Source organism: Protobothrops mucrosquamatus, unplaced genomic scaffold, assembly GCF_001527695.2.
Source record: "Protobothrops mucrosquamatus isolate PMUCROS unplaced genomic scaffold, P.Mucros_1.0 scaffold263, whole genome shotgun sequence".
In the NCBI taxonomy this organism is placed as follows: Eukaryota; Metazoa; Chordata; class Lepidosauria; order Squamata; family Viperidae; genus Protobothrops; species Protobothrops mucrosquamatus.
This window is the reverse complement of record NW_015386610.1, coordinates 176,217-192,708: the sequence shown is the minus strand read 5'-3', so window position 1 is coordinate 192,708 and position 16,492 is coordinate 176,217. Positions and strand designations below refer to the sequence as shown.

Below are 16,492 nucleotides of genomic sequence, written 5' to 3'. Positions count from 1 at the left end.
GAATCCTATAATTTCATGGTTCTTTTCTGTTTGCATTAATGTTATTTAATATTAAATTATATCACTGACAGAAGGCCATCCGAAGAGACTAGAAGCATTTGAAATGTGGATTTACAGGCAGCTGTTATGTATAAGCTGGGTTGACAAGATCAGAAATGAGGAGGTGATAAGCCGCCTGGGAAAGCCAAGGGAAATCATCAAAACAATTAAAAAACAAAAATTATAATATTTTGGACATGTGATGCGACACCCAGAAAAATACGGCATACTCCATTTAATCCTCCAGGGAAAGATTGAAGGCAAACGAGGTCTAGGCAGAAGAAGAACATCGTGGCTTCAAAATCTAAGGGACTGGTTTGGACAAAACTCAGCAGCACTTTTTCGTGCGGCTGCTGATAAAAACAGGATCGCCAACATGATCGCCAATGTCTGATAACGGATATGGCACAAGAAGAAGAAGATCACTCTCTAAGTGAGATATGCAATCTCTAAATTTGATATAAAAATACAATACAAATAAAGTAATTACATCTGAATTTTTAAAAATTTAATTCCAAGTTACCTAACATTCAGTGTATTCATAATACTGAATGTTTTGGTGGCATTACGATAGAATCCAATTCTGTTGGTTATCTATGTCAAGATGCTTGGATATAATATATTATTAGAAAAAAATAAAAGTTCTACCATAGATTTGTCAAGTTGCTTACATGAAGCAAGTAATGAGTGTTCTTCATTTCATAGTTTAGAAATATATTTAGCACATGCACTTAACTAACAACTGAATTACTCATTCCTTTTATTGTCTAATTTCTACCTTAACAGCTATTAGAGTTGTTGCTAAGGAAACTGCTCCCTGCTGTGAAATTCTCCAAGAAGCATCTGAAATTTCCTCATATCACTGCAGTATAGCTAATTGCCTCATTGTCCTGTGCTCCTATTCCTCATCTAAAATGTGGCTAAATTGGCAGAAGAGAAAAAGAACAGTATTTTTCTCTCTCTGGGCCAGCTGAATCTTTCCAGTATTTGACCGCTTTCAGAATATAAAATGTGATGGGACTGTCATTTTGAATCTACCCTTGCTGGTTTCAGCTCATAATGAAATGAGTGGCTGGGTGGATGGCTGAGTCATCCAAGCATCACTCATACTTTGGAGGAACCAAATGTTCACCATTCTGTGCTGTTAAGCAGTTCTTCCCCAAACTGGCTCTAAGTAGGAGAATTACGCTGGGCTGCAAAAAATAATGCTGTTTCTCCCCATGCTTCTTGCCAAATATATAGAGGCAATAGTTTGACCCACATTTTCTCTCCAGCTGTTTCTGGCTCTTTACTATTTCTTTAACATAGTAAAAATTCATTGATACTTTTGTAAATTACAGATGATGGTACTTTTCAGGATGGCAGCATATAGTGTAGTCCAGATTTGTTTTCCTTTGTGATTTAATTTATAGATAAATAAGATAAAAATGTTTAGTATTTATAACCTAAAGCACACCACCAGAAAGCCTGTGTTCCTTCATTAGATCTTCAGAAAAATCACCAAATCTGATGACTGTCTGCTTGCAGAGAGCAAGCAATTCAACAGTATTTGCCTTTTTCTCAATTAGTCTTTCAATAAGTGCTCTACCATTTGTTGTTTTTATATATAGTAGACTTCTTGCTTACAGGATCTCCACCTGGAAAACCTCAAAGAATTAATATAATGCCATTTTTGACTCTTTCATAGTCAGGGTGAAGCACATCCCTACAGCCTATACAAGAATTCATCCAGTGCTGTATATCTGAACAGCAAAATGATAGAGCAGCATAGGGAATAAGCTTATAACAGCATCAAATAACTCTCTTATCCTTTTGCTCAGATTGTATGGTTATATTCTAAAGCAGTGTTTTTTTACACTCGGCAACTTTAAGGTCTGTGGACCAATTCCCATGTGGGTTGGGGAATTTTGGGACTCAACAGATCTTAGAGTTGCCAGATTTGAAAAACACAGTTCTACACAAAGAAATTAGCAAAAATAAATCAGTATGAAATTCACACCCACCTGGCTTGTCATTGAATTTTACTGGATTTTCTTTTTTAATATCACTAAAATTCTTTTATACAGCAAGAGCTAAGTAGCTACCTTCCCCAAATTTTATTTGATCATTGGATCCTGTACTTATAAGATCCATTAGTACCAAATGTCTGGATTTGTTTGATAGCCATTAACAATAAAAAGACTGTTTCTGCTGCACATGTTGCTAAAAATATCCATCACAATAATGTTATAACTTGAATTTTACTTGATTAAAATGGCAACTTGTCTTTGTTTTGTTTTACTTCGATGGAATAGAATAGAATAGAATAGAATAGAATAGAATAGAATAGAATAGAATAGAGCTGGAAGGGACCTTGGAGGTCTTCTAGTCCAGGCCCCTGCTCAAGCAGGAGAACCTATACCATATCCGATAAGTGACTGTTTAGCCTCTTTTTAAAAATCTGCAGTGATGGAGCGCCCACGATTGCTGGGAGTAAGCTATTCCACTGGTTAATTGACCTCACTGTAAGGATGTTTCTCCTTAATTCCAGGTTTCTTCTCTCTTTGATCAGTTTCCAACGTTGTTTCTTGTCCTGCCCTCTGGTGCTTTGGTGAATAACCTGACCCCCTCTTCTTTGTGGCAGCCTCTCAAATACTAGAATACTGATATCATGTCTCCCCTATTTCTTCTTTTCTTTAGACTAGCCAAACCCAAGTCCTGCAGCTGTTCTTCGTATGTTTTAGTCTCCAGGCCTTTGATCATCTTAGTTGCTCTTCTCTGAATTTTTTCCAAACTCTCAACATCCTTTTTTGTGATATGGTGACCAAAACTGGCTGCACTATTCCAGGTGTGGTCTTACTAGGGTTTTATAAAGCAGTACTAATACCTCATATGATTCCTCATTTTGATTCTATGCCTCTGTTTATACAACGCAGGATTGTATTAGCTTTTTTGGCTGCTGCTGTACACTGCTGGCTCATGGTCAAGTGATCGTCCACTAGGACTTCAAGGTCCCTCTCACAGTTACTGTTTTTAAGCCAGGTCTCGCCTAATATGTACTTGTACCTTTGATTTTTCCTGGCTAAATGTAAAACTTTGCTTTTCTCCACAATGAAACTCATTTTGTTGGATAGGGCCCATTGTTCAAGTTTTTTGTTCAAATATATTAAATATATTAAGAAACAAAACTGGTTCTTCAGTATCACTACAGCCTGCAACTCTCCACCCTCTTTGTATTCTGACTTGGGTCATGGAACATCTCAGTTATTGAAAACTGAGCATGGTTGTTAGGCCAAAGATAACAGTTTGATAGTCAAATAAGTAACATCTTTGATAATTGTAACTAGTGGTCAAAAGATATACAGTGATTGGGATTGCAAGAAGAAAATAAAATCAAGATGAAAATTGAAGCATTTTGAAAGCCATGCTCATAATCACTGTAAAGATGTGATAGGAAAAGCAGCTCCAGATCATGACTGCTGCATGAGATAGAGGCATAATATTTAGAATGAGAAATAAACAGAATCTGAAGAAGAGGCAATGACCATTTTTATTATACCTGATACTGAGAACTTGGTGTGTGTGTGTGTGTGTATGTGTACTGGCCTTGTACATTCTATTCAGACTATTAGTTACTTCTACTACCTCAGCTGTTGTTACAAACTATGTTTATTCCCTTCTTAGTAACCAGTGCACTAAAAGACTGAGAGCCCACCACTGCAGCAATTACGCAAATGTTGGACTGTTCACTACCACACCCCCAATTTCTCTGGAAAGTTGCTTCTGCCAGTAAACAGACCTCTGAGGAGTTGCAGTTTGCTCAGGCTAACACAGCATTATGCCTGTTGTGGGTTTGTCCAAGGCAGAATTTACTGCCAGTGGCAAGGACTGGCAAATTTTTCTGGTATAGAATAAAGCTAAGGCTATTCTGCTAGATCATCCAAGGGGCAAAACGTCAATAGATAATAAATCCTCCCTGACACTTCTTTGTTCACTTCCAAAATCACTCCCATCTTTTCCAATATTAAGCTCAATTTAAGAGAGTTTGAAAGTCCCTAGGGCTGAAAGTTCAGCAACAAATACTTACTGTAGAAGATTAGATCTATCATTTGGCTCCAGATCTGACCTCATCCCCAATTGTCATATCTATGTTACAAACTTTATTAAAAGAAAAGAAAGATTCATCATTTATTTCCAGGCATGCCTAGAATCTCAGCAGAGTGTGAGATGATGACTGTCAGTTTTTGATGGAGCATCTATCACTCAGCTTGACTGCAGTGGATGCCTTCCAGTCTGGGTTGCAACTGCAGCAACATACATTGCCAATTGATAAAGGAAGAGGTTAGATACTTTGGGGCATACAGTAGGTATAGGCATTTTATTTTGTTATGTATGACCCCTTACCAAGCCTTTTTGCAAAGTATCATTACTTTCTCTGGGAGGACAAATGTCAAGTCATGTAGGTTTCCAGGCAGAGACAGCATGCTTTGTTAAACAAGAAAGATTGCTTGTCATGCTGTTAAATCGGCCTTGAAGGTGATAGTTATTTCTTCTGAGTTTTCCCGATATGCATTGTTCTGTTCTACAAGACTGACTACTGAAGCTAAATCCAGCATAAAGGATTGATCTTTTTTTTCTAATAATTTTTATTGTTTGGTCAATGTATAAAAATACAAAGAAAAATAAAAATAGGAAATTAAGGGAATAAAAAAGAAAAGGGGAAAGAAAATATGAGGTGTAAGGGAAGAAAGAAAATGCCATTGATTTCCAAATCTTTTTTAGTACAATACAAGATAACAACATTTCAACCTCAACTTTTTAGTTTTACACATTAGTATATAACTAGTCATTTCTATAACAACAAATCTATCTAATCGGCAAAATCAAAATCAAAGTTTTCATTTTTTTTATCACAAGCATAAAATAAATATATTCTCCTCTTTGAACAATCAATTTAACCTTACTGCTTTTTCTTCCTTGCTGTTGAAATAATATGTATTTCTATTTGCACTTAATAATCTTTATAAACTATCACCATTTATATTAACAAAATTCACTGTATTCTTTCAGATTTATATTCTAAAATTACAGGTGTCAGGTTTATATTCCAAAATTACAGTTGACTCCTCTGCTATGTCAGCTGCTTGGGAAATTGCCTCAATGGTTTGGTAACTTTCTACACATATTTGCATCTCTGAAGTAATTTGAGTAGTCTTTTTAACATCCTTGGAGCATTGCTGTTCTATGAAATGATAGATTTTATTTAAACATTTTTCAAATACATCTCTAATAATTTGCTCCTCCATCTTCTTAACTCCCTCTTTAGTCAAAAAGTAGCTTTTTTGTAGGTCACTTAAGAATCGCTGACCAATCAGGAATCATAATAATTGGAAAGTTTTAGCCATTCACAGGAAAGTAGACCAAGCTACAAATTACTAAAAATAATAAACTAGAACCACAACTTTCTGGCCTTCATCAATTTTTTTAAAAAAGATAGTCCACACTTCCTTATTTTAGCTTGCCTTAGCAGCCTCCTTCCTTGTTGTTTAACAAGAAGAAATCTCCCAAATGGCGCAGATCTTCAAAAAGGAATAACAGGCTGTAGCTAAAGAGAGCCTCTTTTAGCTTAATAAAGATTAATAGTCCTTAAAAATGATTAAGAAATGAAAGGCACAACTTATTGTCCATTTGAAAAATAAATTCCAAAATGGCTGCTTCTTCAACAACCAACTTATTGCAGCCCTGCCCCCCCAGCTTTCAGCATACAAGCTACTTCAAAGCGCAGCTCCTGAAGCTACTTGCAGACCTTTGCTGAATTGGAGGATCTTGAGGGATAATTCCAAGACTTTCCCTCACCCAGGAGAGTCATATAAACTAAAGGAATTCCAGTTCCTTTTGTTAGTAGTCCTTCCTTCTCATTAGGTGGTCAAAGTATTTGAGTTTCAACTTCAGGATCTGGCCTTCTAAAGAACAGTCAGGGTTGATCTCCTCTAGGACTGACCGGTTTGAACGCCTTGCAGTTCAAGGGACTCGCAGGAGTCTTCTCCAGCACTATAGTTCAAAGGCCTCAATTCTTTGGCACTCAGCCTTTCTTATGGTCCAATTTTCACAGCCATACATTGCAACTGGGAAAACCATGGCCTTGACTATATGCACTTTTGTTGGAAGGGTGATGTCTCTGCTTTTTAGCATACTGTCTAGATTTTCCATAGCTTTCCTCCCCAGGAGCAAGCGTCTTTTAATTTATTGGCTGCAGTCCCCATCTGCGGTAATCTTGGAGCCTAGGAAAATAAAATCTGTCACTACTTCCATTTCTTCCCCATCTATTTGCCAGGAATTGAGAGGGCCGGATGCCATGATCTTGGTTTTCTTAATGTTGAGTTTCAAGCCAACATTTGCACTTTCCTTCTTCACCTACATCAAGAGGCTCTTTAGTTCCTCTTCACTTTCTGCCATTAGAGTGGTATCATCTGCATATCTTAGGTTGTTGATACTTCTCCCGGTAATCTTAATTCCAACTTTTGATTCATTTAGCCCTGCGTTTCTCATGATGTGCTCTGCATATAAGTTAAATAGGCAGGGCGACAGTATACAGCCTTGCCGGACTCCTTTCCCAATTTTGAACCAATCAGTGCTTCCGTGTCCAGTTCTCACTGTTGCTTCGTGACCCGCGTATAGGTTTCTCAAGAGACAAATAAGATGGTCTAGCCTAATGCTGGAAAAGATTGAGGGCAATAGAAGAAGGGGACGACAGAGAATGAGGTGGCTGGATGGAGTCACTGAAGCAGTAGGCATGACCTTAAATGGACTCCAGAAGATGGTAGAGGACAGGAAGACCTGGAGGAACATTGTCCATGGGGTCACGATGGGTCGGACACGACTTTGCAACTAACAACAACAACAACAAGGGGAAAAACCCTCAGGGATGTCGTCAGTTGGACATCTTTTCACTAGAAGTCAGGGACTTATCTTTTAATAATGGTCAGGTTTTTTTTTAATACAGTTGATATCTCTTGAAAGGATAAAGAAATTATGTGCTACATATTGTGATTGGGGTCCTTGACAATTAAAGAACTATCTTGTCTGCTAAATAGGGCCAGTGATTCTATTGCTAACAGTTGCTTTCCTAAACTAAATTGATATTATAAGATATCATATTTTAGAAATGGCTATATGTAGGAATTGCTATGCATAGATCAAACTGATACAATCACAACAATGACTAGGGAAGATGACAGAATATTGCAGAATGTTGCAGTGTCTTGGTATAATAGGGGATGTAGATATCCTGGTTGGGGGTGAGGGTGGTGAGGTACGAGTTCCTACTAGTTGGAAATTTTTACCTGTCCTGCCGATTCAGAAAATCTTTCTTTGCACCTTTTGTCTCTCAAACAGTTAAATGGCTTATCTTCCCAAGCCTGAACAAATACTGTATAATGGCATGGTGGGGACACAAGGAGGTGGCACTAATCATAGGCTGGACCAGGATTTTTATGTGAAAAGGTTCTCAGGGAATAACTAGACACAATTATCTCAGATAATTAAAAGCTATTACAAAATTCATGAATGAACAAGGAATTGGTGTTATTTGGGAGCTCATAAAAGAGTTAGGTTTCTTCAGCCATCCAAATTTTATTTGAAAAGTCGCATAAGCTATTTTTCGCACCTCTGAAGCAAAAATTGATTTATTTAAGAGCTATTAAATCAAGGAACCAAAGCCTTAAATCATTTTTTTTCATCTCTTATATTTTAAATCTATATGCTGTGGGGAGATTTCAAATCTGTTAGTTTGAGTTTTGGTGTCATCAATGCTCTATCTTGGACTGAACAGGAGATGTAGTAGAAATCTCAACTTTTTCTCTGAAGGGGATGAGGGATTGGATGGGGATAAACAGAATAAGATTGAATCCCAGTAAAAGGCAGTTTCTCCACCTTTTGCTATGAATGGGGTTATACTACCCTAGAAAATCTGTTATTGTCTGCCTGGACTTCTGGCTCCTTCTGGAACAGCAGGTGCAAGGGTTGGCTATGGGCATAGTGAGAACAGTGACTCATGCCCTTGGCATCTCTCAGTTAGAGTGCTTTAAGTGGAACTTCTAGAAGATGACTCAGAAGCCTCAGCTGGCACAGAATGCTGCTGCTCAGCAGCATGGTCCAGTTTAATAGAATAATACCTTATCTTGAAAAAAATTCATTGGCTGCCAATAGGCTTTGAAGCCCTGAATTAAGCTTCTGGGGATTGCTATAAACCTCTGTATAGCTTGGGCCTGGATTCTGTTTATATCTTCTAATAGAGAAAAGATGCTTTGGGTCCCCATCCTATAAACAATCAGAGGGGACCCAGAAAATAACACTCTTAGCTGCACTGTCTCTCTGGACTTCAAAGGTCAGTTAATTCCCTACACTTTTAGTTTTCTGGAAACAAGTCAGTTCTTGGCAATGATGCTAAGGTTGCTACGTATTATAGGGGAGGATTTTTTTTTCTCACTTTGTTTGAGTTTTTTAAGGCAGGTATAAAAAAATAGAAAGAAATTTTCCCATTCTCCCACTCTAATCTACGTAAAACATCAATAACAACTCTTAAACAATCTGATACTGAAACAAGAATCTAAGGGAGGAGGGATTTTCCTGATCGCTGGTATTAAAGTGAAACTAGCCAAAGCATTTTGCCACCTTAAACAAAACACACTGGGACCTTCTTCCTAAATAAAACCAAAGTTTGGTACTGTAACAACTGAATCTGACTGAAATCTCTCTTCAATAGAAAAATAGCACAATTGGGCAAGATAAGTGGATGATGGTAATGATGTAACTAACCTATTTGGTAAGATGGTTGACAGGTCATTTTATTCTGTCTAAACTAAGCAGCCATGCTTTTATTTAACCTTGAACTCTCCTGCATTCACTAATCAAATCCCAGAACCCCTAAGAAACAGTATGCACAGACAATCCTCCTTTCTTAATTAGCATTTAAGTCTATACAGTACTAATTGCTTGGTAGAGATAATGCTTTCCTGCTACAAATCGAGTATTCTAAATAAAGGAAGTAGCTATCTTTTCTGCACACAAGAATCTTCAAGTAATTTTACTATAGTGCCTGGGTAGGGAATCTGCAGTTCTCCAAATGTTGCTGAACAGCAGTTCCCAACAACCAACAAATAGGAAGTGGAATAATATCTGAAGGATTTAGGTTGTTCATTTCAGCTGAAATAGAAGTACTATTCCTCAACATTTATGATAAAAAAACAATCCAGTCATGGAGACTAGAATTAATAATAACTGTATATGGAAATCTGACCTTACAATAAAGATAGATAGATAGATAGATAGATAGATAGATAGATAGATAGATAGATAGATAGATAGATAGATAGATAGATAGATAGATAGATAGATAGATAGATAGATGTAGGTAGGTAGGTAGGTAGGTAGGTAGGTAGGTAGGTAGGTAGATAGATAGATAGATAGATAGATAGATAGATAGATAGATGACCTTTTTTTTGAGAAACCAGCAGTACTAAGTTAAGCAAAATAGGATAAGTTGAACATAATAAGGTAAGTGTAAAAAGTGCTTGCAGAAATGCAATCTAGATCCAAAATAAGGGTATGTGCATGTGTCTTTCGCATATCATTAACATGCTTTTGTTTGTCTTGTTGCTAATCCTCCACCCATCCCAGAAGAAGTATCTGCAAGAATAGTCCAAGTAGTAACTGCTGAAGCTGTGGCAGTTCTGAAAAGTGAACAGGAAAAAGAAGCTCAGCTCAAAGATCAGCCAGCGCAATTACCTCTAGGTAAAGCACATGATCTTAGATGTATATTTATGGTGTGTTAGAAAACAAAGTGTTGAATTAGAGCTTTCCCATTTTTAAAAATTTTGTAGTTTATTTCATTTTTAAGACCTGAGAGCTGACTTGCTTGTAACTATTTTGCAGCTTTTTAGGAAAGGTAAAATTATGTTGTGGTCCAATTTTTAATGTTTTTTTTATATGAATAATACAAACTTCAAATTGGGATGGTTACTCTTTAAGTAATTTTTCAACTTTTCCAGCAATCAAAATAAGGAGGCAAAGGATTAAAAAAAACAATGCAATATAGTGATTAAAAAGTTAGATTGGAAGTGAGGAAATCTAGGTTCAGGGCCCTGTTTGGTCATATTGCTCATGTAGTTATTTGGGGCCAATATACTGTATCTCATAGGCTTGTGAGGATAAATTTTGGAGTCTCCATATGTAATGCCTTGAGTTCCTAAAAAATGTGATATAAATGTTTCTGTATATAAATAACAAAGGTTGTTCAGTTATACATATCCATGCACATGCATAAATTGATAGACTGCCAAATTTTAATCAGTTGTCCAAACTTCTGCAAGTTTAAAAGAAAAACTGTTCCTGAAAGTTGCGGGCTTGCCATAAATATTAAGAGAAATATAAAGTAGAACAGGAATAAATTAAAACGGGTGTCTGCTTTTAGGAACAAATGCATTGTCTGCGAGCAGAAAGCTGTAATTATATTCAATTCATTTTATGCTGGAACTTAAGAGAAAGCCTAGGGAATGTTACTTGGGTATAATTAGCACTGATTTTTGCACAGGCCACTGTTTTGCTTCTCGGCCACATACAATATGTAATCTACTATCAATAGATGATTAATAGGAGGCTAGCATCATGATTTTTACTAAAATCAAAAATTAGTTGACACTTAAGAAATAAAGATGATATCAGATAAATTTTGTTTAAATTGTAATGATATATTGAAGGTAATAAATCACGGTACTGGTTTCTCAAATTCACATGTAAATTTTACATGTGATTGGACCCTGCTGTAAAATCTCTCCAAATTTTATAATCAAGTGTTGCTTAATTTTTTTTCTTTTTAGGTTTACAAATCAGACTTTTATTGTCATCTGAGAGCTACAATGTTAATCTTCTAAAGAGCTGGGATGTCAACCGAGCACCCCATATCCTCTGCCTCTTACAGTATAGCAACATTTATGTATATTTGTACTTGTTTATAAATACGCAAGTTTTAATGTCCCCTCATTTGAATTGAATGGATGCTTGAGTTGTACAACACTGAAAACTCTTGAGTTTCAATTGAACTCATGAGATTCAATTTATTGGATGCAGAGTCAAACAATGGAGTTTGACCACAATAGTATATTTTGGTTTCAGATTAATTAATATAGATGTGTTTTCTTTCTACTGTTCAATCATTAGCAGTTGAAGAGACAGCTAACCTGCCTCCTTCTCCACCCCCATCACCTGCGTCAGAGCAGACTGGAACCCTGGAAGAAGGTAAGAATTTCCTTGGGTTGCATTCACAATGTAGGTGCATTTTTAAGAGGAGAAATCCAGGGACCCTGGTGAGAGAGAAAGAGAGGTAGGAGGAAGATTATTTAAATCTTAACTTACAGATTGGGTGCGTGGGGCTTCGGAAAATAACCCAAAGCATATCTCAATGCAAGTTTATTGTAAATTTGTATGTTCTATATATGGTTGTATACATGCATCTATATATTTCAGAAATATAAATGAATATGAATTATGTGAATTTTCTTTTTATCCTATGAATATTGTAAAACACCATGCTAGCTTTACAAATTTCAAATAGAAAAAAAGTTCATTAGATGTATTCATACTGATCCTGATCCTGAGGTGAATAATGTTCTTTAAAATGGTCTGTTCTATGCTATTATTAACCAAACAATTCTTTCAACATCTGAGCCAGGCAAGCTTCATTAAGACAGTGGCTATCTAGCCGAAGAGGATGCTAAGGTTATATTTTAGCCAAAAGAATGCTTATGTTTCTAGAATTTTTGACACATGAATTTGAGACTTAAGTAGGTAAAGCTTTTTTCTAGCCCTTTATTATCATATTGCTAAAAATATTTTATACTGAAATTATTCCTTTCCAACTTGTTTCAGATCTGTTTTTTTAAATACAAAACTTGTCTGGTGTATTAAAACTGAAAAAGTCATTAGATTTTGAAATATTCTACTTGTTCTGAGTTTATATATAAAGAAGAAACATACAGGATTCTGTTTGCTTTACTGTATTTGTACTTATTCTGTGAAGATACGTTTATAAGGACACGGGTGTGATAGAGAAAGAAGTTGACAAACTGAATTACCTTCTATTTTTATATTTCATTTGGGATCAACATTTCTTCAAATAATATTGCAACTCTTTTTTTCTTTTGTACATCCATAAGCTAATTTATTCCTGTGTCTAAGTCCATGTGGAGGGCATAAGGAATGGTCGTGAAACGCAAGAGGAAGAGCCGCTAGGAAGGCAACAATTAGATAAGAGGGTCTTGAGCCCAGGTCAAGAAATTAGTTTGAATAAATGTCTCAGACAGGCCCTTTGATAATTCTCAGTAAGATAAAATGAGGGAGGGGAAGCACAGTCATACTTGCAATATTCAGTTACTATAACTGTTACAATAAAAATTATCCTGATCTCTATGGCTTTGGTTTCTTAGGCTGGTCTTTCTTATCAAGCTGGCAGTCCATTGGAGCTAACCTTGCTTTTATAGGTTTAAAATGTGAGATTATAATGAAACTGTTATTTCCGTTTCAGCCTCAAGTTCTCAAACAACATAGGTGGGGACTACAGGATTTTAAAGAACTGCCTGTGTTTGTGCAAGCACAAGGGGGAGCACTGTCACAACATGGTCCATGGATCTGGTTGTCTGTCAAAATCATTCTTAGTTATAGAAGCACTGATTTCTGGCTGGTTTACTGACAGCTAGTGACTTCTGGTACTGTAGGTGTGTGGGACTAAATCTGAAGTCTTTTGAATATATGTGAAAGTGCATATATTAGTAAGGGTCAGTATTTTTATCCATTAATTAACATTTGTAGGCTTTCAAAATGGAAAAGGCTTGTTAAGTGGTAAGAAGAAAACTAAAGATGATTACTTTGCCTACAATGCTGATGAAATTAGCCTCAGAAAATACAGTTATGTTTTTAATAAATATAGGTAAGTGGTAAGTGTTTAGTTGTTAGAAAGTTTGTAATAACTTTTAGTAAGTAGTATACTTAATTATCTAATCCTAAACCCAATGAAATCGTTAGTTTTATTCATGAATGAGGTACATAACTACAATTATCATTTTCACAGTATCATAAAGTTTGAGCACTTTTGCTTTAAGCTATTAAAAAGGTTGTAGTCTTAAATTCTGCAATTTAAATATGCAGGAAGGCTGAGAGAACATCTGTAATATTACATACATGAAAAGAAACTGCCCTAAAAATGTTTGAAAATATTTTTAAAAATATGGAACATCCAGGCCAAACTTATAAACATTTGCTACATTTTGTATTTCCATAAGTGCTATTTTTCTCAGGGGATTGCAAGATAAATCTAGGATAAAACTACAGTATAAACATTTTTCAGCCATTTGAATGATTTTCAAAATATTTCATAACCGATTTTTAAGCACTTTGGGATTGAGTTGTTTTACCTTTTAAAAAAATGGACACTTGAAATTAAAGTAATTCAAAGGGAATCATACACTATAGTCACAAACACAAAGTTTTTTGATAAGATCAGTTTTCCTTAAGATCAAATTTCCTTAAGATTATTCTGAACTATAACAATAGAAAAGAAAAAATGGATGCTTGGCAACTGCATGTGTTAAAGCAGCTTCACATGAAGTGCCAGTTGCCTGAAGACATATTCTGTTTTATTGTTTCCACAATAATCTTTTTACTCCATACAAGCAATACTCATTAAAAAAAATGCAAGTTGAAACAATCATTACATTTGTTTTAGACTGTATAGGCAAATCTGCATTTCAGAAGGTGAGCTTGGCAATAGAATAGGATAGGATATAATTAACATAATTATATTAAAAACCTATTCATGTTTTTAACATGATTTTATTTATATTTATTTTGTGATTTCATCAGTTTCATTCATATTTCTTTTAACAGAAACTTGTAATTGGATACTTTCATACCTATAGGGATCAATCTATATGTTTGTATTAATAAAATCTTCTAAGCAATATCATTATTAGTTCTGTGTATAAGGTGGGATGCAAAATTTGAGTTTTGTCATGTCAAACAATGTTTGATGAGGTAAAAAATTGTTGCATTAGGTAATACTTCAATAATATGCAAATATATCTTTAAATATATTGATTCATATTGACACTGATATTGCTAAAATAGAACTATTAATTGATAGACATATTTCTATTATTATTTCATGTTTAAAATAAGGCTGGATTCTGTTGAATGTAGTTTCAGTTATCACTAACTTTTCTTTCCTGCAGCTCCCGAAAATTGTCCAAAAGAGAGCCAAGTGTGCATTGAATATATTAAATATAACCAGGTTGGAAAAACACATGTTACTCAATTAGCTAACATGGAAATTAATGATCTTTTCTCTACTATTATTCCTATGTGCACTTAAATTATTATATAATTTCCATTGGCTCAGTTTCTTATGCTAAAATACTAAATGACTCCCTTGGCTCATAGGAAGAGACTTTCTTTCTCTTGACATTTTATACAGCATGCCAAGTTATTGGTCTGTATTCAGACGAAACTTTAACTGTGACCATAACATTGGCTTTGAAAAGTGTGGTAGCTTTTCCAGTAATTTAAGTTTGAATAACCCTGGAGCTGATTAATCTCCGGGAGTTTTAAGGCTCTCAAATGCCAAATGTATTTAACTGTAGTTTACTCAGTTTTAAAAAATGAAATATTCCTGGGTCACTGTGACTCAGTAGATCAGATTGTTCCTAAGGTTCCAACTGGTAGCTTGAATTAGTTATTTCTGTTTTTAAAAATATCTGTATATTGTAATAGTGAAAACTATGTTTGTAGAAATTAAGTACAAGGTAAGAATATTTGTGAGGAACCATGGAGCTATAATTCAAATATATTTATTCAGATTGTGTTTTAAGATCATACCCATTATCTACCTCAAATTGCAAGAAAGCAGTCTATACATTTGTCATTTCCTTCAATTTTAGATATATATTGAGCCATTTTCTGAAAATTCAAAAAAAAAATTCAGCATGAACACTTTTATTAGTTCTACTAGTACAGGCAGAAGAAAGTCCTGTTGAATAGAGCAGCAATTGCTCTTTGGTAGCTATGCCCAAATTTTAGCCAAATAGATTAAATTGTAGAGTTTGAATTATGTAAGTGGCTGTTAATGTCCATATAACCTAGGCCTCAGAGTAGTAGTGCTGAAAAATAAATTTATTTCCAACAAACAGAAGAAGAAAGCAAGCAATCTTTAACACTTTTGGAAACTTTGGAAAGTGCCAGAGACACTGACACAAAATAGGTACATGCACACAAGTGAGTACATAAAATGGGTATAGTCATTCAGCTTTCATATGTTCAAAAATAGATCCTCCCCATATCTGTTATCCCTATTCAAACGGGATATTTAAAAATGATTCTGCTAAAAAATCATCTCCCATCTTTAGAACACATTTTAAAATTGTTCCCCTCAAATACAGTTCTTCCTTCTTTAACATGTATTTAAAAATCAACCTGGCAAATCTATCTCTCTTAAAAGAAATCAACTGAAGGGCTGGAAACTCCAGTGGCTTATAATATGGTAGCTGTGTCGGGTTGAGACCCTTGCCTGTCTTTGGTGGAGCAGTGGTTAAAATGCAGTATTGCAGGCTAATTCTGCTGATTGCTAGGAGTTGGATTCTCACCAGCTCAAAGTTGACTTAGCTTTCCATCCTTCCGAGGTTGGTAAATTGAGGACCCAGGTATTGTTGGGGGCAATATGCTGACACTGTACACCGCTTAGAGAAGGCTGTAAAGCACTGTGAAGCAGTATAGAAGTCTAATTGCTATTGCTATTGCCTGTCAAAAACAATATAAAAGGTCACTGAGATCTTGTTGGAATTTTGACCATACAATTTTTTTCCATTCCAATTTAAGTCATTACATACAATAGATTACCGATCATCACCAGAACTGCTTTTGTTTGATATGGGATGGATTTCCCCTACTTACTGTCAATTTCTGGTAAAAATGTTCCTCGCCATGTAAGTAAACTAAGATGTCATTTGAACAGCTTACATTTGGGTAAAAATATTTTTGTTGCTGAAGCTCTGAAGTGGAAGTCTGTCCTATCTGGGTTGCAAAAATCCTAGCAGTCTCTGGATGGCAGCAAAGAAATGTGGAAGACTCTCAATCTGTGTTGCTGTCTAGTGGTCTGCTTTTTGATAACCTTGCCTGATCAATACAGGTAATGATCCTCAAATCTCCATATTAATGTTATTGTTTAGTCATATTTGAATTTGAATTTGAATTTATTATATTTATACCCCGCCCTTCTCCCGGAGGACTCAGGGCGGCTTACAGCCAGTTTAAAAACAGTTTGATACAAATACAAAATATAAAATTTAAGAGAATAATTAAAAATAAATATTTAAATAGGCCGCTTCTACTAAAATTTAGTTAAAACCAATTTAAAATACCCCTAGGCCAG

The 16,492-nt window shown here is 35.4% G+C and overlaps 1 protein-coding gene across 3 annotated transcripts in view; it reads left to right on the top strand.

The window, feature by feature from the left end:
• The window catches only part of MAP2 (microtubule associated protein 2), a 91,487-nt gene that overhangs the window by 18,810 nt on the left and 56,185 nt on the right, over positions 1-16,492 (top strand). For all 3 annotated transcript variants that reach the window (XM_015814579.1, XM_015814577.1, XM_015814576.1), the window contains exons 2-3: positions 9,697-9,810; positions 11,236-11,313. In XM_015814579.1, the coding sequence (XP_015670065.1) occupies positions 9,697-9,810; positions 11,236-11,313 (192 nt within the window). The remainder of the gene's footprint in view (positions 1-9,696; positions 9,811-11,235; positions 11,314-16,492) is intronic.